This window comes from Coturnix japonica, chromosome 5 (genome assembly GCF_001577835.2).
Source record: "Coturnix japonica isolate 7356 chromosome 5, Coturnix japonica 2.1, whole genome shotgun sequence".
Taxonomy (NCBI): domain Eukaryota; kingdom Metazoa; phylum Chordata; class Aves; order Galliformes; family Phasianidae; genus Coturnix; species Coturnix japonica.
This window is the reverse complement of record NC_029520.1, coordinates 27467748-27491024: the sequence shown is the minus strand read 5'-3', so window position 1 is coordinate 27491024 and position 23277 is coordinate 27467748. Positions and strand designations below refer to the sequence as shown.

The 23277-nt window shown below is 40.0% G+C and overlaps 1 protein-coding gene across 1 annotated transcript in view; it reads right to left on the bottom strand.

Annotated features, from left to right (window-relative positions):
- MPP5 (membrane palmitoylated protein 5) overlaps positions 1–22500 on the bottom strand; it is a 42236-nt gene extending 19736 nt beyond the window's left edge. The window contains exons 1-2 of the mRNA XM_015864881.2: positions 22318–22500; positions 1738–2251 (exon numbers count right to left, since the gene is read on the bottom strand). Coding sequence (XP_015720367.1) covers positions 1738–2104 — 367 coding nt within the window. The 5' untranslated portion in view covers positions 2105–2251; positions 22318–22500. The remainder of the gene's footprint in view (positions 1–1737; positions 2252–22317) is intronic.
- Between the last annotated feature and the right edge of the window lie 777 nt (positions 22501–23277).

Sequence of the window (23277 nt, the reverse complement as noted above, 5' to 3'; positions counted from 1 at the left end):
TTTTTCAAGAATCATTGCAGCCTTTTCCCATTAGAGCAAAGAAATGGCTGGAATGTGACACAGCACTGCACGATATACACGGTAATCAAAAAGACTGCTGGAAAAAAAACACGCAAGTGCAGGGGAGGACCCACGGTCACTGCTTAACACACTGGATCAGAAGAAGCAAGAAAAATAATGCTGCATATAATAATTTTGAACGAAAAGTTACAAGCAGCAAATTTAAAAGCACATAATTGGCTTTATTATATATTGCCACAATAACTTTAGAATACTCCGCAGGCTACTGCTAGCTCTCTAATGCCTCATATATTACTTGAATAACAGGGCTAAGAAAACTGTTTTATGCATAACTATTTATAAGTTTAAATTAACTTTTAGAAAACAAAACGTTTTATATTTTGTAAGTTTTGCCTGAGGAATAAAAACAAAAAAGGAACAGGCAGCCTTCCCCCTGCAAAAAAAAGAACAGTTTTTGCTGTAGCCACAAAAGGTTTCTTACACGAAGTGTCAGCTATTAATTTAATTAGGAGAATAAGCAGCAATGTAAAACATATTTTCTGCATTTAAGAGAACTACATTGCTATGAATGAGTTTGTTAAATTTCTCAGCAATGAACATGTTCTGGGTGCTCAGAAAGGTATTTCCACCCTGTCAGCTGTCTAATCATGTCCTGTTTTGATAATAAACATGCCCTTTAAAACTGTTTTAATTACGCATGCTATTTTATCTCTACAAACAAAATCCAATTTGCTTGATTTTTTAATTGTTAAGATGAAAAGATCAAAGGCCTGGCAAAGAAATACCAAATGAGATATTAGCATGTATGGAACATTATATTCAAAACTAAAAATATAGATAACATGCATTTACAGCCCTATGTTTTAGCAGCAATTCTACAGCTTAACAAATAAAGCAAAGCTAAAATCCTTTTTTTAAAACACAATGATAACAGTAGTTTAACAACTTCGTAATTCACTCAGAACTGGTTAAGAGTTCTGCTAACAAAGCTTAGAAATTTACCAAGGTGAAAATTCAGGAGTCAGAACCAGCTCGCTTCAGAAATTCAAACTAAGTACGAAAGACTTCACACACTGCAAGGCTTTGGGTTTGTTTGTTTGTTTTGACAAAGTCATGGGCTAGCAAGTTTTTTTTAGAGATCAAGAAGTTGTACGTATTAACTTGAAAAATTCCAGCTTCTCTAATTCATTAAAAAGGCAGAAGTACTAACTAAAATGGACTCCAGCCCTTTTTGTGGTATTCTGTATTTTACATTTATAGGCATTCATAAGGTAACTTCACCAGCACTTGACGAGAATCAGCAACAGGCAGCATCACTCCAAATTCCAAACCAAGTTGCTCACATCCCCACCTAGCCTGGCCTTGAACATCTCCAGGGAGGGGGCAGCATTCACAACTTCACTGGGCAACCTGTTCCAGTATCTCATCATCCTCACAGTAAAGAATCATTTCCTAATATCTAGTCTAAATCTACTCTCTCCAAGTTTAAAGCCATTTCCCCTCATCGTGTCACAGATACTGATATAACATAAATTAGTCTAATTACACTGCTGTGTCTTCAAAAGGTCCCAGCCTTTCTAGCTCAAAGAACAGACCATACATACTCACCGAACTAGTGAATATTTCTGCTGTGTGTGACTTCAGACATTTATTTTAAAATATTCACATAAATCTTTCTTTTCCATTAACCTACCCGTAATTTCCATTAACACCTACCTAACGTCTTCACAGTATAATGAGGACTCTCCAAAACAATCCCTTCTTCTGTGTCAAATATTGGATTGTCTATTCCAGTTTTCGGAGGAATCTGTGCTAATTTCTTAAGCCTCATTGAAGCAGTAAGGTCCAATTCCTGTTTCTTCCCCTCTTCCTCCCTTCTGCGCCTTATGTCCTCCTGCTGCTGCCGGATTCGCTCCAGCTGAGCACTCCGCCGCATGGGCATCATCCTGGAGCCCAAATCACCAGGGCAATCGACAGCCATTTCTCGGTGCTTCTGAGGTTCCTCAGGAGATGCAAGATCCACATTTTTTGCTTCACTGTCAGAATCTTCTGTGATGTGTCCGTTCATATGAGAAGTTGTCATGGTTATGTGCAATTAGGCCTACTCTCTTTAAATAGAAATGCTGCTATTAGGCCAGTTTTTGTAATGCTGCTGCGTAAAATCCATTATAACTTCAAAAATATCTCTCTTCCATCACAAGACAGCTGAAGAAGCATCCACGATGAAAATCTAAAGAAACACATTAAAAAAAATTAGTAAATATCTGTATTAATAACAAAATACCTAAGACAGTTCTTCAGTGCTCCAAGCACAAACTTCCCCTCCACATTATACTTCCCTTACTAAGAACTACAGCACCCTCACAAACCTGATTCATATGTTGAAGAAATTTTCAAGCGCTGGCATTAGAAAATTAGTAGCTCAAACTAATGCTAATATTTTGTACAATTCCATATCAAAGAACTGCATTATTCTGAACTTAAAATACACAACTGCAAATTAGCAGTTTTCTGAAAATTCCCATACAGTTTTTACACGTTCCTTCACTCTTAAAAATTCCAACACAAAACTGTGGTAGAACAAGCACTAAACATGAATAATTTGTTATAAACAAAACACTCCCAGGAGGATTTATAAACATGTAAAAGATATTTGCATTTATTGCTTGCAAATTGAGGCATTTTCATGTAAACACTGCCTCGCAGGTTTCAGAGAAGACAGGTCTGGCACAGAGTTCTTCCAAAAGATACTATCTAAAGCAGACTGCAAGCGCACTTACACAATCCCAAGTAGTGATGAAGTCCCAGCATGAGTTATGTTAGCAGCTACTCTAAATGCTTTCTATTGATACGCACAAAAGCAGAAAGCATGTATTAAATACAAGAGCAGAAATCTTGATCTGTGCACACACATATTTGGTAGTGCATAATCACTGATTTCCACAGGCACATAGCGGCATTTAACTGCACCCCAAGTGCAATCTTACCATCCTGTTACTTTCTCATTCCTACTGATTCAAGCTAAAGAACTTCAGTGTTTTAATAATGCAGCCACACATCCTTGTGCCTTATACCACACTGCCTTTTTCTTCCTGCTCTCTGCATCACAAAACCGCAGAAACGTTACCTTTTAATTGAACACACTGAGAATAATAAAACTAATAAACTGTTGCAAAAAGTTACAATTACATTTGATTTTTCAAGCTTTTTTCTTTTGTGTGTGTCTCTATTATTTATCAAGTGAAAGGAAATAATACAAAATAACCCAAAAGTTGCATTACACAAAAACACTGGAAGGACCAAGACAAAAAGAAATCCCTTCTTATACCAAGTGTTTGCATTTGGAGGAGGAAGGGAAGGCTCCTTCTGTTGTAATTAAGTTGAAAATTAAATATCATTAGCACAGCTTTGGAGGAACAGCAACAGACACTCCTACACAAATCACTGCCAGCTTGCAATTCTAAGTATGAGCAGCTTTTCATTTTCATTAATGGTATGCAGCTACATACAGCAACAGCAAAGCAATTATCTTCACTTCTTTCTCGTCCAGCTGGTTATTACTAAGACGTTCCAAAAAAATTAATCTAAGGAGTACATACAGAAGCATTTTTCAACTGTGAAAAATCTTTTTTGGCCTTTCTAATGATGTTAAGGTGCCCGGCACTGACACGCAAAAGTGCTTTCAATGTTCAACATTTTCTTATTCAGAATAAAGAAGAAAATCACGCAACAAAGAAAAGCCCATTGAAAGCTGTACAGCACTGGGGCTAGCACTGCAAATGCTGCACAGTCAGCTGGGGCCTGTAAAACTTCCTCTTAGTACCCAATTTAAAAAGAACAATCTTACAATCTTTGAAAAATGAAGTCACAAAGTCAGTATTAAAGAAGCTGCTAATATAAAGCAGTGGGCTAAAATGGGGTTTCTGAACTTCAGGAAAAGGCAGACAAGAAGCTCACACAATGACATCCAGATATACAGAATGAGAACTTTTCGTCCTTTCACTTAGCAATAAACACTGAAGTCCAGAGAAACAAAAACATAATCTGAGATAGATATTACTAAGTAATACGCAGACAACAGTAATATTGTTTCCATGTTCGTTTTCCACACAAGATGTCAAGGGCATACAAATTCTTGAAGGAATGAGACATACGAGTGGCCTGTAATAACAGCGGCTCATTTGCAGTCCCTAAGATTTGAGTGAAGCCAGTTAAGAAAGAAACAAACGTTGGGGTATCAGGGTCCCCCCCCAGTCTCACTAATAGCCACATTTGGGAAACAGGTATCAAAAAGCAAGAGTTTCAGGAGCACTTCAAGTACAAAATAATTTCTATATCCCAGAAAAGTGCATGTCTCTGTAATTAGGAATTAGAGTAAAGACACAGTAATCATACCCAGATAACTGAAAAGATTCGAAATCTCATTTATCAGGCAACCTAACGTGCAACTTGGCCAAAATACCAAACCAAGTCCTCCAAACATCTAGTTAGTGATCTGTAAAAGCACAGGGATGCTGCAAGTCTGGAATGTTGGAATAACTTCCCTTAATCAAAGGACTTGTGATAATGGGTTTAACCCTCCAAATCTGAGCCTGCTCTTGTTTCTGCCTTCTGAAGCCTACCTCAGATACCACAAAGCCTTATCTGCAACAACTCATAGAAAAATGCTACTGCCAAATGCAACAAACGAGCATTTCATTAGTTTTCATTGCCACAAAAGGGAAAAAAGCAAACTTTCAGATCAGTTCTGAAGTTCCTCTCTATGGAACTTAAATGTAAAACATGACACTGGTGGAGCATTAGCTCAGTCCTCAAATCAAGGCACGCTATAGCTGAGGTTAAAATAATAATTAAGCAGAGGCAGACAACAGGAAGAATTATTCTAACCAATAAGCATCGCATCAGAAGTCTTATGACAAATAAGTACAGGAACAGTTTTCTTGGCTTTTCTTTCATGACTTAAAAACCGTAGACACCATCAGTAAGGAAAGGTTGATATATTAAGTCTGCCCTCTGCAAGTTGTGGATCATCTCAGACATCAGAGAAAGCGTATTTTATTCCACTAATTCTTATACAAAGGGGAGAATTTACAGACATTCAGCAACAGTTTTCCTGTGTCGCATATAAAATACACAGAAGAAAATTTGCACTTAACAGAATTCTGCATTAGGACTTTGTATTGCAACCTGTGCACCCCTTAGATGTATACAAGTCTCTGCAACACAGACTGGTTGCTAAAAGTTGGACAGAGCTAAATCATAGCTTCATCTCCCTTTGAACTGACTGCCCATATCTAGCAGGGGAACCTTTGTGTTGCCACGTGATGAACAGACGTTTCCAAATAAAGTTCATTGATGAGTGTCTTCTGCCAAATTCACACAGCAAGTCTGACCAATAAGGCCCTGGAGAATGTTTTCTCTTCACAGACCACATTTACTATTGAGTTTCTGCACTACAGAGAAGGTTTGTACAAATTGCTAACTGCAATACAGCTTTGGACAGGGCACGTTTTACCTGCTCCCAACACCATTCAGCAGTACAGAAGAAATTCACTGTGAAGTAATTATGAAAAAGCAAACAATTTTCAGAGCAAGCTCAAAATAGTGAAATTAAAGGAAAAAAATACAGCTATTGTCATGCTAGCTACACCTATTCTTTGAAACACTGTATTTTATACAAGCTAAGCAAGCATCCTTCACACTGAGTCCTTAGCATTATCAGGCTGCTATCGTTCCTCTAACCAGCACAAATGCTGAATGCCGAAAAACTCTGTTAAAGAATAAACATACAGGAAAGTAATCACCTCGGTGCATAAGATGGACACTAAAATAAAACAAAGACCAACAGAACAAAAACAAAGACAGAAACAGAAGGGAAATGCTACCAGGTTGCCTGAGCTTTCACTCAGAAAACTCTGGCTGGTGCGCATAGCAAACCTAATAGCTTTAGCAATCAAATTCCATATGGTAAAATTAAATCTGCTTTGCTTAAGCAACTTTCACAAAGCAAAAATGACATTTTCTAGAGGCTGAGATTGTATTAAGTTTTGGTGATGTTTAAAAATTCTTTCAGTTCTAGAAAAATATGATCAGGCTTGACAGCTCCCTTTCCAAAATGCATTAGAACTGCAAATCCTGAATGACTGCAAGGGAGTTCAGCGCCCACCGCCAGCCAGACTCAGTTACTTCTGGCACAGTATGGAGCACAAAAGCTCAACTTGGAACTGTAATCAAACATAGAAGAAATACATATTTAACATTGTGCACAATGCAAAGGATTTTATTATCAGATCCGAGCAACGTACAACAACTATAACAGATATAGCACAGTAACAGATTCGTTAGAAATAACTGGGAGAAGCATTGTAGGTTGCTGAAGTTATTTAAAACAAACAGTTTGATTAAAATCTTGCACAAGATGCTTCCTGATAATCTGAATTACTGAGAAAATACAAGCAGAGAATTACGCCAGCCATCTCCACCATGAGCCACTAGTGGCTGAATTAGCAATGGGTGTTTTTACTCACGCTTCTAAATAAGCAGCACTTCAGTCATCAAAATTACAAGCTATCACAGCAAAGTAGAATTTCAGTAATTCCATGAATGGAATTCGGTGTAGAAAAAACATTCCCAGCTTTCACTGCATCATCTCCCAAGCGTCATTTGTTTCCTCAGCAGTACTCCAAGCTTAAGAGGCTTGAACCTAAATTACATAAAGGAAGGCACAACACAAACCAGTTTGCATACCACAGATTCCACTACTAATCAATGAGAAATTGAAGTGTATAGTAGAAAATACTTCACAGATGTCACATGGAGACCAACAGCATCTGGTATACCTGGTACACACTTGAGCAGCCTAATGTTTTTCACAAACAAAGTCTATGATAGCTTCACACCATTTTTCTTAAGCTCAAAAATTCTGTAAAAGAAAAATACCCTGCAGTAATTTTGCAATGCAATCAATACTAATTTCTAGTATGTTTTTTTTTATTTTCGTCTGCAACATTTGACATGATTTTCTCTAATCAGATGCTGGCGTACAGACTTTGTATTGAAAGAAAATGTTTCCTTCATTTCCAGCTGGCTCTGCCTTCTAATCATTTCAGACCAGGGCTCATTAGAAAACCTGTCAAGCACGGTAACTCAGTTCAACATGTGTATTTCAAAGGGCTATCAGACATGCCAAAAGGTTTTAGCATTCCATGCTCACTTCAATGTGCAAGGTATGTGGATCAACAGCTATAAGCTCTAAACCCTCAAAAGGAAAGCAATTTTCATTGTTACTGCTAGGTTACATTTGTACAGGAGGAATAAGACTGTCAACCTACAACATTAAAAGGCAATGAAAATGGTGAAATTGAAATTTCAGACACTGGCAAGTGATTCCAGCCTCACAAATTGTATGTGCAAGTTGCCTGATATACAAACATAGGGAAGAACAATCTTGTATCACACTGATACCATACATGGGATTTGTCATTATCAGAGTAATCCTCTTCATTGCCAAATGCCCCAAAGAGCAACCGGGCACTCACCTGGCCCAGGGAGGTAATGTGTGCTCCCCTCCTCTTCCTCCAGAGCCAGGGCTTCCCAGGCAGCAGCTGCAGCTACTCATTTACACCAGCTCAGCATTCCGCTGCCATTCTCTGCAGCAGGACTGCTCGTTCCCATGGCAAGAGCTTTGTCCACTCCCACCATGCTCCTGCGAAGAGCTGCAGGACTTACATCATACAAGAGCCATGCGGGGCTCCTCACTGCACTTGGCTTCTCACCCTGCAATTCTGAGATGGGGCAGCTGCTCCTCCAACCTTGCTAGGAAGCAAGGTGACTGCTCAAATCCAGAGGTGAAAATGCACCATTTGTGAGTCATATTGAGTGTGTATCTCAGTAAGGAGAAGTAATGCTGCCAGTAAGGTCAATAACGAACAGCACTCTGAGCTCACATCCTTAGTGACTCAGGTGAATGAAGGCACCAGTTAAGACAGGTGCAGAACATGCCACCACAGACTAATTTCAATAATATATTTTCAATCTGTTAGGTCTAAAGTAATCAAAACCCCTTTGAATAAGCATGAATTAAATTTTAAGAAATCCAAGAGGTTGATTTTAAGAAAAGAAATAAAATCTTATATAACGGGGGCAAGAAAAACAAATCAGAGAAGGCTTCAAGCAGCTTATTGACAAAATTCACGTCTAGATAGAAAACATACACCTGCCAAGGTCATTTAAGGATATATTAAAATTCAGTAACATACTAGTTGACCTCTGTTTATCTTTTGCTATCCCATATCAATAATAAAGCTCTTACATGGGTGATCAAAAAGTGTTCGACTATCAGCAACTCCCAGTGCTTACAAGACCTAAACTATCCGTTAGCTGAAGAGTACAGCAGAGGGCAGTCTCTACATTAATTAAAACTGTCAGAAAAGAAACAGGTTCCAAGAAGTAGCCCACAGAAAGGTTATCGAGTGGCCTGATGCCCACAGGACCCCTAAAACACTACACAGATTTACTACCCCAGCATCTCCCTATGACTCAGATTAATAGGCTCCAACTGCTTATACATTTGAACACTCGGTTCTAATCAAGTCTTTTGCACCATCTACCCCTGCTCTACAATTAACATTTGATATCAAGATGACAGTGGACTACACAAATATCTACAGGCTGCGAGGAAAAGATCTTAAGTAGTGAAAGAGGAAAGATCTACTTTAATTGAGAGTTACTGCCAAATGTTTAGAAACCTTGAAGCATAACAAATGAAGAGTAATGGAATTCCTAGAATTCCAAGGGTTGTTAAAAGATCTCACAGGACAGCCAGAAACACGATAAGACGAAAGCCATTTCTTTATCACCTATTCACAGACAGTTAAGACTGCAGATTTCATTGTTTTAAAAGTAAACGTGCCATTCCTTGGTTAAACTGAGCTTATATTCTCTGTAGAATTAAAAATATTGCTGCTGTTTTAAGTATCTAATAAGATTCCCCCCCACACAACCTGCAAGCTCATCCCTTTGAATTGTATCCTTTTTGGTTTCGACTCCTGTGTCCTCATCTCAAGTTAATCCCCAAGTTTTTTTTTAGCATAGTAGTTTTAACAGTGTTACTGCTTCACTACAGAAAACAGTATTAATAGTAAACAGTAAAAGAGTAAATAGTCAATATTTGCCACATTAACTGAATGGGTGAAAGTTGTCTTTTTTTTCCCTTTTAATTACTATCTGTAACACCTTAACCTGCTTAGCCCCACCAATATGTCATTCTTAGTTACCAGCGGGTGGGAATAAACAACTTCTGACCTATTTTTCTGTCCGCAAAAATGAGTCCAGACTTCTAAAAATTCTGAAAACTTCTAAAAGTTCTGAACTACAAAACATAAAACAATGATTGCGAGTCTTTGCACTTTATATAGACCTCACAGTCAACCACTCACCACACCCTCAGAACAAACCAGATTTCATTTGAGCTCTTCTCTAGTTATTTATAGGATACTCCTACAAACTATTTGAGATATTCAGGTCTGTGATGTCACAAGTTCTCCATTCCTAAACTCACGTGAGATTCTGGTGACAGCTCCACTGAGTAAACCCCAAACAATTTGCTGCATGAATTTCAGAAACTTTTCTTCTCAAGTATTTCCACTTCACAATGGCTATCCTCCACACCCCGTCACCCCCCAAGGTTTTCTCTAATTACCATCATCTGCACTTGTTTGCTCTGGAGGACACTGTAAGCAAGGCATAGCAGCCGCACAGCAGATATCTGTTTCAATCTATGATACCATTTCTATATTATTATTATGCTGAGATGCACTGCTAGACAAAAGATAGAAACCTTGGTTATTACCCAACAAACACCCATTCTCAAACAGGATAAATGCCCTGGGTAGCCATGGCAAGCGTATCCCCGAAGAAATGCACTGTCACAACCGCCCTTTGCACAGAACAAGCAGAGAATGCTCTGTGAATTTGTGTCCGTGAGATCTGCTGGAATGTTTCCCATTCCTAAAAAACTGAGCACTAATGACAGAGCTCAGAATACTGCATACAGGAAAAAAATATTCCGAGGCTGAAAGATTTCCTAGTTTCTTCACACTTTGCCAGCTTTATGTTATCTAACATTTGCAGAATATTTTAATATTTTCTTCAGGGACATAACAAATATGTTTGTGCACAGCTTTAACTCTCAACTGCTAGCACAGCACAATGCTGACTAGGCTTTCAAGTGTGCCCTAATTTTGGATCCTTCCAAACAGAGATGGCATAGTTTATGACAAGAACCATGAAAGAGCCTGTCAGTATGGTTTCTTGGAATGGTTTATTAAGCTGAACTAGTTCACTGCTGCCAAAGACTGCAGTCTCACAACCCTCTCTCAGTCACTCCCTTACCCTCTCCTCCTTTGGGCTGTACAGCCAGTAATACCTGAGAACTGTGTAGCTTTCAGATGTCTCCGCAAGTTGCCTCAATTCACTAAGCTTGAAGAATATTACAAAATATTTTTATCTTTCTGGTTCCTTTTTGGGCAAAGTGTCACGCTGAAACAGTTTGCAGTAATCCAAAATGTGACCAGATTGTGACACATGTGGCAGAAGCAAGAGACTGACACCAGCTTTGACAGAGTTGCCTGTCAACAAAAACTAGCTCCATGTGCTACCTGCTACAATCAACTGCAACAATGATCAGCCAGCAATGAAAACGGTAACAGCATAAGACAACAGAAATCACAATTGAGGAAGGGCCAGTTGCTCTTCAAAGATACTGAACAACTTCAAAACGCAGAAATTTGCCCCACTTTACCTTTCATGCATATCTTTTATAACAAGCTTCTCACCAGAAGAGTGGAAAAGCAACTTTTGTACATTACCTCTACCTGAAATGAGCATGCAAAAAAGCAAGTTCAAGTCCAATCTAGTGGATAAAAAAGCTTTTCCATAACAAAAAGTTTTTCTTCTTGGCATGGATGTCAGTGATCAGCAATTCAGGCATTTCATAACGGGAGAATGGAAGAAAACACTAATGCTGTGCATCTTGGCATTTTACCACTTAGTGAAGAAAATTGTACAGGTACTACACAAAAGGGCACTGAATACCTAACAAAGAAGCTAGCAAGAAATGCTTAGAAGAATCAATCACACACCCAACCTGGAATATAAATACCTTAAGTCTGTACAAGTTTTACATACCAGTGATGCAAATATGCTTATAAGCATTACACCAACGTGGCTGATAAATCTCTTAACAAATTAGAAAACATTTTATTGCTCCAATATTCAAAGACTCAGTCATCAGGTACTTCTAAATCAGAAAATTCAGTATCCTAAAATAATCCTGCTCGCAAACTTAAAGCTGTCATCCACAGCCACTCCATGTAGTGCTGACTTCAACAATTGCAGGTCAGCTGCACTGCAAAGGAATGACAGTACTGATTCCTTTGGAAGTTCAAGCTTCATAAGAACACATTGTTGCCATCCAACCAATGAGAAAGAGCTATTAAACTTAGCACCTTAGTGCTATATTTCCCATAATTTAGTTTATCTAAGAATCTGGCAGTTCTGCTTTGGGTTAAAGAATACAGCCTTCAGTCTCTCACACGGAGACAGCAGATGGCTGCCTTTCAATAGGGGTGAAGAAAAAAAAAAAACCCTAAAAATCATTAATCTAACACCAGTCTGGGCTTCTGTACTGTTGTGAAATCAGGCATCAAGACATTGATTGCTGCTTCTACAGACCACTGTTAAAAGTGAGACTGAATGGTAGTGAGGATGGACCTTGGCATTCCATGAGAAAAGCCAGAGAAAGACATGAAGAGGCAGGGGAAGAAAAGGGGAAGAGTCTAGATCTAAATGTTATGAAGCTCATAATGGGAGAAAATTCAGTAAATTTTTCATCCAAGCAATAACAAAAAGAATAGCAAAGCTGAACTGTTTCAAACTCCCTGCTTACATTAAAAGCGGAACCCACTGCCAATGAGCAAGGCTAAAACAATAAAACTGGGATGGGCAAGATCACTCCCTGGATGCATGGCTCAGCACCAACACTGTGGTTTCTATGTGCCCTTCAGGAAGCTGCCACTGTCTTCACACAGTTTTTCAGATCAAAGACGTCAGCCAAGTAACAGCAAAAGCCCTCATCCACTGGTAGAGAAAGACTGTACTACAGGGAGAATACTTTCTCTGATAGTAGCATAGGGAATGTGGCAAAAATTAAACTGAAAAACTAAATAGAAATTAACAGTAACCTGGTCTGATGCATCAGCCTTGTAAGCAAGAGAAAAAAAGAAGCCAAGTTTGCAGATGAAACTCCTAATATCACTGTGAGGTGCCACAGCCCCAACAACAGCACATTGGTCTATTCAAGTCATCACTGCAGTCATCTTAACAATCAGGTTTACAGAATGGATTTCAATTGAGAAAATTCATCCATATCCTAGCTATGAACATTTCAAGTTCTTGCCTGTAACTGGGGGAAACCGTTATATCACCAAAGCAAAGAAAGCAGTTTTCCTAAGCATAACTTTTCAAGATTTAACAGCAGCAAGTTCTCTCCATACACTTGGGGAGCACAGCTGCACGACTTTAAGATGCAATGAAACACACCATCCATCCCTAAATACACTCACATACCCATGCATCAAAACCATCTTGTTAAAGCCACTACTTCCTATTAGTTTTCCCATTTGACCACAGGTTATCATTCTGCGAGATGGAAATGATGTTTGCACTATTCCCAGCCTCTTTCCTCACTTACTCCACACTGCTCTTAGCATTAGCAGCTCTCTCCACAAAACAACTTGGTGGGATAAAATGACAGAACAAACCAGACAGAAAAAAGTCTCCCACACTCAGTGGCAAAAAGCTGCACTGTCAAAAGCATCTGTATATAAGGCTGTGGTTTCTTCCCATCACTAACAGTACTGCAACTTTTAGCTTTTATAAATCTGCAACTCAAATTATTACCAGCTCCTACTGGATACACAAGAGACCGTTTATATCTCAAAACGTGTACCAAAAAATACTGTGCACATTCACTTGAAAAAAACAAATACAATCCAAAACAGTGCTGCATGATTAGCAACAGAAGGTTCAGGAAGACAGAAATACCCAAAGGTAACAAACAGGAATTAAGAGACAAATGCACTCCCTGCACGTCAGATTAAAAATCCAGATGGTAGTGAATGCTATCTGCTTTCTCAGTTTGAAAACTGTGGAATTAGGATTAGAAGTGTAAGGTTCCATTTACACACAGGAGTGTTTGCATTCTGACTAATATGAAAACCATAAATATCACTTAAAATGCAGTCCTCTAATGTCATCCAAAGCACTTCAGGCTATTATTTTAGCAGTCTACCTGATTTGTTTCAGATTATTATAAATTACCTATCAGCGGAATTTTTTTCACGTGGATTAGGTCACATTACAAGGAAAATATCTCTCTATTAGAAAGGAGACTACACTATTCTCCATTAAGACAAATCAGCCAACTTAATTCATAGAAGTCGGGAAGTTTCAGGTTTCTGTCACGCAAACCAAACAAGGCATAAGTTCACACGGAACAATTTTTGCTCATTCTCTTTGAAAGAGCCAGAAGTGTCTGAAATCAGTACTGGGAGTTAGGCAGGACGCACCAAGGTGCCTGAGGAAAGGGGTTGGACCAGCTGACCTCCAGGGGCCCAGTCTGTGATTTTGTTTGCACGTGAAACAAAGTAAGGAAGTACACAAAAGGTATGCACAGATAAGAAACAGCCTACAGAAGTTAAATCACATACTTCTAATTTAACAAACAACAGGCTATTCAAAAAGGGTTAAAGCAGAAAATGGTTTGCTTACCAAAGATGTGACCTCAAGATTTTACTGAGCACAATACACAAAAGGATCCAAATATTTGTGAAAAAACAAAGAATACATCCAAATACTTTTCAATCTATAAAAAGAATCCCCATAGGACTGGGTGAATAAATACAATCAAGACGTCTGACATGACTGAAATTCAATTAACAGAAGTTTTCTAGTACAGTTTTCCATCTACCACTCAACATAATGGCTGCAATAGAATAAACTTTATAATATAAAGGTTTCACAGTCAACATTCCCAGTAAACCAGAAGGGACTGGGATACTTTGTGTAACAGCAATGACTGCTGGTAAGACACTGGAGGACCTGACAGAGTAAGAAAAAAACTAATAGCCGACACTGAACTGCCTGGGTCCATCACAGCTGTCAGTGACTTGACAATAATAAACCACCATGTATAGAACTTCTGCCTGTTCCTGGCTAAACATGCTAATCACAAATAAAGAAAAGTAATAGGGCTCTGATATAACAGAATGCTTTCTCTCCAACTCCAGTGCACATGAGAGAGCTCTGTAGCAGCCTGTCCAGGTTGTGAGCTCATCTGGACACTGGCCTTAAAATCTGCTGCTCACTATTTGCAGCTGCCGGTCCTGCAGGTGTCATACTGTGAAGCTGTTTAATACAGTCTTTCAGGCACAGCTGGGTATACTGAAAATTCTATTAACAAAGAATTTTAACTGAGAATTGAAATGCCACCTTCTAAATCAGTAAAATAAATTTTGGAAATGCAATTTCTTCTGCTTTAGATTATAACCAAAAACCTCAAGAGCGACAGCACTCATCAGTATTTCCTCTTCTCTAGTCACGCTGACAGGTCACACCATCTCCTTACTCAGCTGGTACTCTGTGATCAACACTAGTGCTGTATCTGAAAGAAGCCCTTCTGACGTTCTAATGCCTCACAGAGATCCTCCATTAGCAGCTCTGAAGCGACCCAAGAATGCTGCAGTGACTTTACCATTTCATTTGGAACCCAAGTACATAAAAGTACAGTCACTTGTTCAAATAATGTCTGAAAAATACTGACTTCCTGAAGAAAAGCAGCAACAGTTTGAACCATCTGCAGTAGCAATACCTGTTCCTGCAGCCAGGGCATAATAGAGCCACACTAGGAAGGTTCAGGTATCCCACAGCTTGAGGGGCAGACAGTCAGATTTCATTCATTACCTTAGAACTTTTCATCTAGAACCAAAAAGATTCACATGCTCTTTTCCAGTCCATCAATGTTAACAACTTGGGATGTATTTTCAATTTGAATCTGGCTGATACTTCACATTAGACAATGATTTTGTTCTAGAGATTTCTCTGAAGAATCAGCACTTGTGACCTTTTTGGTTTTGATTCTACACTTATAAAATTTTACCTCTATAAAAATAGGAATAATTATTTCCAGACGTAATTAATATTAACAATCTAAGAATACATTGAGTTTCGGGAACCCAACACATAACAAATTGAAATAAGAATTTAATATACAAAGTAGATCAATGAGACAAATGAATGAGATCTATGAATAGTTTAACATTGTAACTCAAATAATTCTAAGCATGAACTTATTGCTCCTAAAGGAACAGTTCTGGAATTCTGAATATAAACACTGGACACGTATTAGTTTAATGAATTTTAACAAGCTAAGCTGATGAACTATTTCAGTAGAATTCTTGTTCCCCTACATTTTAAGCATCCATTCAAATAGCACCAATGCATAACATTTCAGAGTCTTACTGCAAGTAATAAGTTCATGGATTTTATTTCTTTTTTGAACTGACGATCAGTTTGGCATACAGTGGTTGTACATACTGAATGCAAAGCCCTTCTGCATGATGTTACACTACAAACATGGAAAACTAAGCCACTGCAAGTTTTAACTGCCAAATAAAATGTTTCAGAAACATAACTGTAAGAATAAGCTAATATAATAATATATTAATCTTCGGCACCCAGAATTGTGTGGAAAGCAGTAATACACCGGATTGTTTATAAGTTTCTCAATGTACAGGTTTGAAGTTAAAGAAGAAAATAATGCTGCATAATAGGCTGAACTGGAGGGACAGCAAGCTTAAAGATGTTGATAGACAAGTTCTAGCAAATCTTGTTGTAGCAGATTAAGTTACTATTCTCAGCTGAAGACTCCGCTCCGGTCAGAAATCACTGATCCCAAAAGCAGAGTTAGCAGAAGGCAATGTGTGCTGACACCTCAGCCGCTTCTGTACTGTGTCTTTTACTTGGGCATCTTTTACTTGGGTCCTCTCCCTCAGACATTACACTATGAACTTAAATGACTTGGGATCTAGCATTTTGGCCATGCCTGCAAGTGACAAACTAGAACAGAGGAGCTGAATGTGAAAAACTAAGAGAAACCACCAGGTCCCTTAAATACTCCTAGAGCTATAGCTGCAAGCTAAGTGTCTTCTTAAATAGCTAGAATCAGATGTGTCGCAAATCCAGTCAAGAAAATAAATACCAAAAAAGTGAGAAAAAATAATTACTAATTGCTTAACAGTTTACTCATTAAGTTGAACAGGCTCTGATTAGTCATATTATGTACCTTAAAGGCTGAATACTGAACTTCAAATGAGCTTTAATATCCAAGAACTGAAGACTTGCATGGAATTTTAATTGTCACATCAACTCCCAACTACAGAAGCTACAAACAGCTCCAACATACATACTACCAAAAGAACAGTATTAAATATTTTTCTAAGTCTTGACAGGAATGTGCACTTAAGACGGAACACAAACCTGGTCTACACTCACTACTCAACCACTTAGGTATGCAGCTGCAGTCATTAAATATTTGTACAAAAAAGACTTCAAAAATGTTGACAAAAGGAGAAACCCTATGAAGTTCTCACCAACATAAAGTTCTCACCAAAAGTTTGAAAGTGGCTTACACGTAAAATCAGGTTTGCAACACAAGTTGTTTGATTAAGTAAAACCATACATATACTTTAATACTTTACTACCAGAGAGGTGGTTGTTTCGGATTTCACACAACCTATTAAACAAAACTGCAATCTGTTTTCTTTCTTCTTTGCTCTGATCTCCCAGATCTTCATTTCCACTAAAAGAGATCAATTCATCTCCAGCTTGTTACACACATTACACACTTGCAGCCCAATGAGTACAGCATCTGGTTGAGCTCATCAGTCATATTTGTACAGAACAAATTTCAGTAAGCTATAAAACACAGTTTTGAGTTTTTCAGGATATCATATTGATATGGAAGTACAAACAATATGAACAAAAAATGACTTCATGAGCTGTAAGCCAAAGTAGCACTTAGCTGTCACNTATAAGCAGATGCAGCATTCTCTTTCTCAGCCAAAAAGAAACAGCTCTCAGCTGCACTTCATTTTGACCCTGAAAACCAGCAAAAGCTTAAAGAAAGAAATAACCTACAAAATGCACTGAAATAACCGGTCTTGAAATCTTTCTGCCCATTCTGTTACCCTAAAAACAGCCTCACGTTTTTTTCTTTTGGGAAGCAAGGCACATGCCATTTACTTTGTTAGGATTCTTAGCTTTCCTTAAGATACTTTCTGTCCTTAATCTTTTCATCTTGCTTGACGAGTCAATGAAGAAGAAATGTAAGGTCAGAAGGTAGAATGCGTCCATTAGACTGCAGAAGTCTGGGAGTGACAATTTCCTCCTCTTTCCACCAAAGTCAGGTAACCAACTACTCCAGCTAATACTCATCATAACAGCTTAAAGAAACGTGCTATGTCAAGAAGCAACTGATGACCATTGAGTCTTGAATTAAGAAAACTGCACTTGCACTTAACAGTCCAAGATCAGGCAAAAATCAAGGTGATTATTCAGTAGAAGTGATCCATTAATCTACTAAGAATTTAGGCTCAAACACATTTTTGGTGCTGTTTATAGCTCTTAAAAAAAAAAAAAAAAAGACAAAACAAACTATTCCACCGGTCAAAACCCAGATAAATACTACTGGGCTCCTAAGTCATTTATGCAGCCCAACAAACAAGACAATGCCAACCTGATCAGCTTTTACCTCATTTACTCTGAGGGACTGCGCTAATTCCTCCCTGTAAGTAATTAGGTTACTGATTTAGAACACATCTTGATTACTGGAAAAAAAAGAAATTGTACAAACTTGCATTATGTTTAACTATCCCACAACATCAATCACCACCTTTAATACATATCCAGTTAAATTTCCATTCACTTCCATACAGCTGAGAGCTTCTAATACTACTTAAACAAAATGTAAATGTCACTGCATATTGACACTAAGCAATTCCATCACTGCTTGATCCTACAGATTCTGCAGAGCACGTGATGCTCACTAATACTATATTCTTCCACTAACGCAGGACTATGTTTGCCTGCTGACATCATGCCCTTTCAGACACAGGGAAAAATTTGCTCTCTGAAAACAACTTTTCGCCAATATTAGATTTGTAGTTAACATCTATTAAACACAATGCAGTCATCTGTAAATTTTTTTTTCTACAAACACAGATGAACTTTTCTTAGTCAAGAAAGGTGAGAGCTCAACTGACTGATCTGTTTGTCACTCAGAGACCAAGAATTGACCCTAGGGAAACAACAAGTGAAGCCTTTTCTCTTAACAGCATTTTTACCAAGGTATCACACCAGTTACATTTTACCTGCCTTCCAGCCTTGAACAAGATGAACCTGAAGTTTGATTATTCTTTCCTATACCTCATTAAGTACCAGCCACTCATATGCCATTATATAGCTAAGAATAATCCATGTATGTACCACCAGAAGCATTTACAGCAGCACACTACTGAACTAAGTAGCACTTTTAGGCAGTAGCACGTGTTGTCCCCCTTTGATAACATATATTAGTAAACAGAACACCATAACTAATCATCTAAACAGTACCAGCACTGAATACTTGTTTTCAGGTCCTCAGGAAGAGGACAGGAATGCATACATTCACCTCCCAGCAGGCACTGCCAGGCCAAAGAGCACTTGCTGAGGTTGCACTGGCACTTCCTGGTTATCGAAGGTTTTAGGTCTGCTGAATTCAACACTTCAGAGCATGAAGACAGCACTGAACAACTTCAGGCTGTGACAATGAGAATTCACACTGACTACTCATTAAACAGCTGATGCAAATACAGTTGCGTGCTTTAGATGCTGACACACTCAGACTGTACAATATTTGAGTACCCTCAATGCCTCTTGTAAAATATCGCTTACCTTTCCCACCACTTCTAAAAAGACCTTATGAGAAATCATTACTAGCCTATCCAGAAATCATTTCCCACAAAAACACCTACAAGGGTCTCTAAGTTGTCTATTATGGCCAAGTATGTATAACCTTCCCAAAGCTTCCCCAGAAGGTAAATCCCCTATTGCAAGACAAGGATAAAATTTAGTTTGTTTTCTATCTTATTTTTCTAAAGACCCTCCTTCTCCAGAACATCCCTCTACCACCTTTTCTTCTCTTAGAATTTTCAGGGAGATGGAAGTTCATTTTCAGTGCTGATAAAGCATAGCAAAAGAATACTGAAGTTTACAGTTGCCAGCCATGAGCTGCACTATCATGTGTTCCTATCGTCAAGACCGTTCTCTAACTCTGGAGAAGAAATCTAAAAAAAAAAAAAAAAGACCAAAGTCAAATGAAAATCGAGAACTAAAATTGGTAGCATAAAACCACAGTAACTATTTCTCACTCAGCACTTATTGTAAGACAACTGTCACCAACCAGAACAGACAGATGATGCAACAGGCAAATAAATTCAGGAAACAGAATGCATCCAGGTGATCTTTATGTAACACGTAATTGCACATACGATGAAACAGTTTATTTCTGTATCTAATTACTTGGCAACTTACAAGAAAGAATTAAGTCCACAGCAGAATCCAGATGTCATGCCACCTAATAGACTTAGCAGACAACCAACCAAGCTCCCCTCTAAAACAAGCGCAAATCATAGATGCTGATCAAATGTCAGGCTTATCACCTGTAGGAGCTGGCAAATTTAGCCAAAAATCTAAAAAGAAAGCTTAGAAACTCACTAGCATCATGTTCAACAAAACACTCCTTTTCACCATTCAGAACTGTGTCTGCAAACAGGAACATGGGTTCACATCATCAGCCTGTGCCTGACTGAGCCCCCTGCCAGCCAGTCCCTTCCCAAGTATTACCCCTCAAGAATGAAGCTGGCACCTAATGTTATATCACTGAATGCTCCCCTGAAGACAGTTTCTGCTCTCACAGGTGCACCAGTAACTGTTTGCTCGTTAATAGAAGGAAAACAACACAACGGTATTTAATTAATATTTACAAGTAATATTGAGGCTTTCTAATGAGTGACCACGATTGTAATCACGCTACTGTTTCAAAAACCATAATGTCGAGCCTTTCCACAACACCACCTATCGCACTGAGGAAATAAAGAAAAAAAATAGAAGCTCGTTGCTGGAATACTTAAGGATTTTAACCACACCGTATGAATGCAAATATAGATCCCACCACCTGAGAAGTAACACATCGCTGGAGACCTTAGCCTACAGCGTTGTGAAAGCCTGACATTGTTAAAGAATGCAGTTAATCACAAGTGCAAACTGGAAGAAAAAGAAATGAACAGCTGAAATAGGTAGTCACAACTGTTTGTATTCAACTCTAAGAGCCAGTCCTTGGGGAGACAGCCCAACACTATTTACATCTGGAAATTCGGTGGGATTCAGCAAAAGACTAATTAAAAAGCGCCAAACAGGGTGTTAAGAAAACATGGTTACTTCTATAGAAAATAGATCCTTACGAACTTCAGACTACACCAAGTGTTCTGTGTCCATCACCCTCCGTATGAATGGCAACCTCCGCAACCATGTTTAGTGTTTCTACATCAGGTATTGTTGTGGTAATGAAAGACATCCGACACCCCTCAATGGCCCGAGTAACCACTCCGAATTCCTCAGGAAGTAAATCGGTTCAGTGGAGAAATATTTCCATTTCCATTTTTAAGTAAGCTCGGATCTTCTGAAATTAGCTTCAATGAAATCCAGGTAAAACCATCACCTTCACCATCATCTGCTTCTTCACACCAAGCACTACTGCCCATAGCCATTCTATGGAACTCAAGGCAACATGAGAAGCTCTACACGTGAAGTCTGAAAGCATTACTTTGAGAAGAGTTAAGTGATCACGTACTTACACTTAACTCTGTATTACTGTAATAACAGCCATGTTAATTAAATTTAACATTCTGCTATGCCGGTTCAAAGTGCTGCAATATAAATATTTGATGCCTTGTTAATCCACCTACAATACTAATCATTAATTAACCTTTTAACACATGAAATACAGAGGGCTTTTTGGATCACAGCATGTTGGAAGATAGTTTATGTGTATATAACATAGCCAGGCTCGAACGGCAATTAGAAATTACCCCATTTTTGAGTAATTCAGGAAAAGCATCTTGGTCGTCCAGAAGAAAGGTCCTCTGAAAGCACAGGAAGCTGCACATTGAGGCAGGGGGCATTTACAACACCACCAGAGCCCTTTGCCTGCAGACATTCATACATCAACACCAATGCAAGTACTTTGTCATAGCCAGTCAGCCACATAGCTAGCTTATGCTCAAGTAATTCCATTGAAGTGGCTTTAAGAATTATCATTCAATAGCACAAATAGATGCTCCTCTCCAATACATCCCTCATTACGTTCTTTTCCAGGGAACTGTCTCACTGAAGAAATAAGTAAGAAAGTTATTCTAAACAGATACGTATATGCACTGTTAAAGCCAGCGGTATCCCAGAAGGCCATACCCAAAAACTCAGTTTTTGGTGCCGTCCGACTGAAGGAGCTCCCGGTCTTTGTTGCCGCCCTCACTCAACGCAGCTCCTCAGTCCGGACTGTGCTGCTGCCACAATAACACAACCAGTACGGGCTTTCTGAGCCACCAGACGTTATAAAAAACTCCGGAAGTCGTTCCTACAGCACCTAATTCAATCTAACCCCGCAAAGCTTTCTAATCCAGCACATGGCGACGTCCCTACGGGGCATCACTTCGAAGCATCGCGCTGACCAGCAGATCAGATGTGCGAGAGAGTTTCCGACCTTGCAACGCGAGCAAACGGCTCCTCTCACACACTGGCACGGCACTTTCCTCACGGCCTCGGCCCAGATCCGGGGCAGGGGGCTCCCAGGAACCGGCCCGGCCCACGCGCCCCCGCTCTCCGGGCAGCTGCTGCGGGCGCCCCGCGGCACAGACACCTGTAGACACGGCGGCCCCCGCGGGCCGGGCTCCGGGACCACAGTACTGCCCGGCCCGGGGGAGCGCGGGGAATTCCGCGGAGCCCCCAGCTCGGCTCAGCCCGGCCGCCCGCTCGGCCCCGGCCCGGCCGGACCGCGGGCCTGCGCCGCGGGGAGGCTCCCGGGTCCGGCGGCTCCGCAGCCGGGACCTGTTGCTCGCACGCAGGGTGTCGCGCCGCACTCACCTTCTTTCCTTTCCCGCTGCTGCTGATGCCGCTGCCGTCGCTGCCGCCACCAACACGCTCGGTCCGAGCCGCGCGGTGAAACTCGCAGCCTCCCACGGCGTCTCCCCACCGAGTCCGCGGAGACGCCCGGCCACAGCCTCCGCGGAGCTGCGCAGCCGCCGCCAGCCCCGGCCCGGGCCCGCCCCGCCTCTCCGAGCTCCGGCCGCCAGGCCCCGCCCCGCCAGGCCGAGGCGCGCAGGCGCGGAGCTGCTCCCTTCGGGCCGGCGCTGGCCGCCAGGCCCCCTGCCGGCCGCGGTGGGGCCGCTGCCAAGGGTCGATTCCAACGGGCGCCCCCAACGGTTACCGTCGTGACTGCGGCCGCCACAGCTCTCGTGGGGGGCCAGTGCTCCCGTTCCCGTCCTCACACGTTCACATTCCCGTCCTCACACGTTCACACCCCATCATTCTGCCGCAGCTCCCTCTCTTCCCGCAGTCAGACACCTCTCTGGGAGCTCTACGTGCCCTGATCTTCCAGTCTGACCAATTAGTGAGAAGTGGAAGAAGTGTTGCCCTACATGATGTTTAAATATCAGTGGACTGCAGAGTTATTTGCTTGGAAATTGAAAATGGAGGGAATATGTGATTATAGTTATTGCTGTCCAAACAGAACCAAAGGTTGTTCTTTTCACCTTCATATGAACGTAGTGAAAGTTCGCATGAACCTTCTTGAAAAAGTTTTTTGGCAAAAGGTCTAAGAACTGCTTCAAAATATGATCCTTGTCTCTATGATATAATGGCTGCAAAATGTATGTAGGTTTAGCAGTTGACTATTTACATTCTCATCCAAACCGATCTCTAGATTAAAGTCTTATTTCTGCATGCAAGTTTACAATAAACAGATTAAAAACAAAACAACAACAACAAAAAAGCTACAAATTCTGATTACAGCTTCCCTTAACTGATAGCACTTCTCTTTTCATG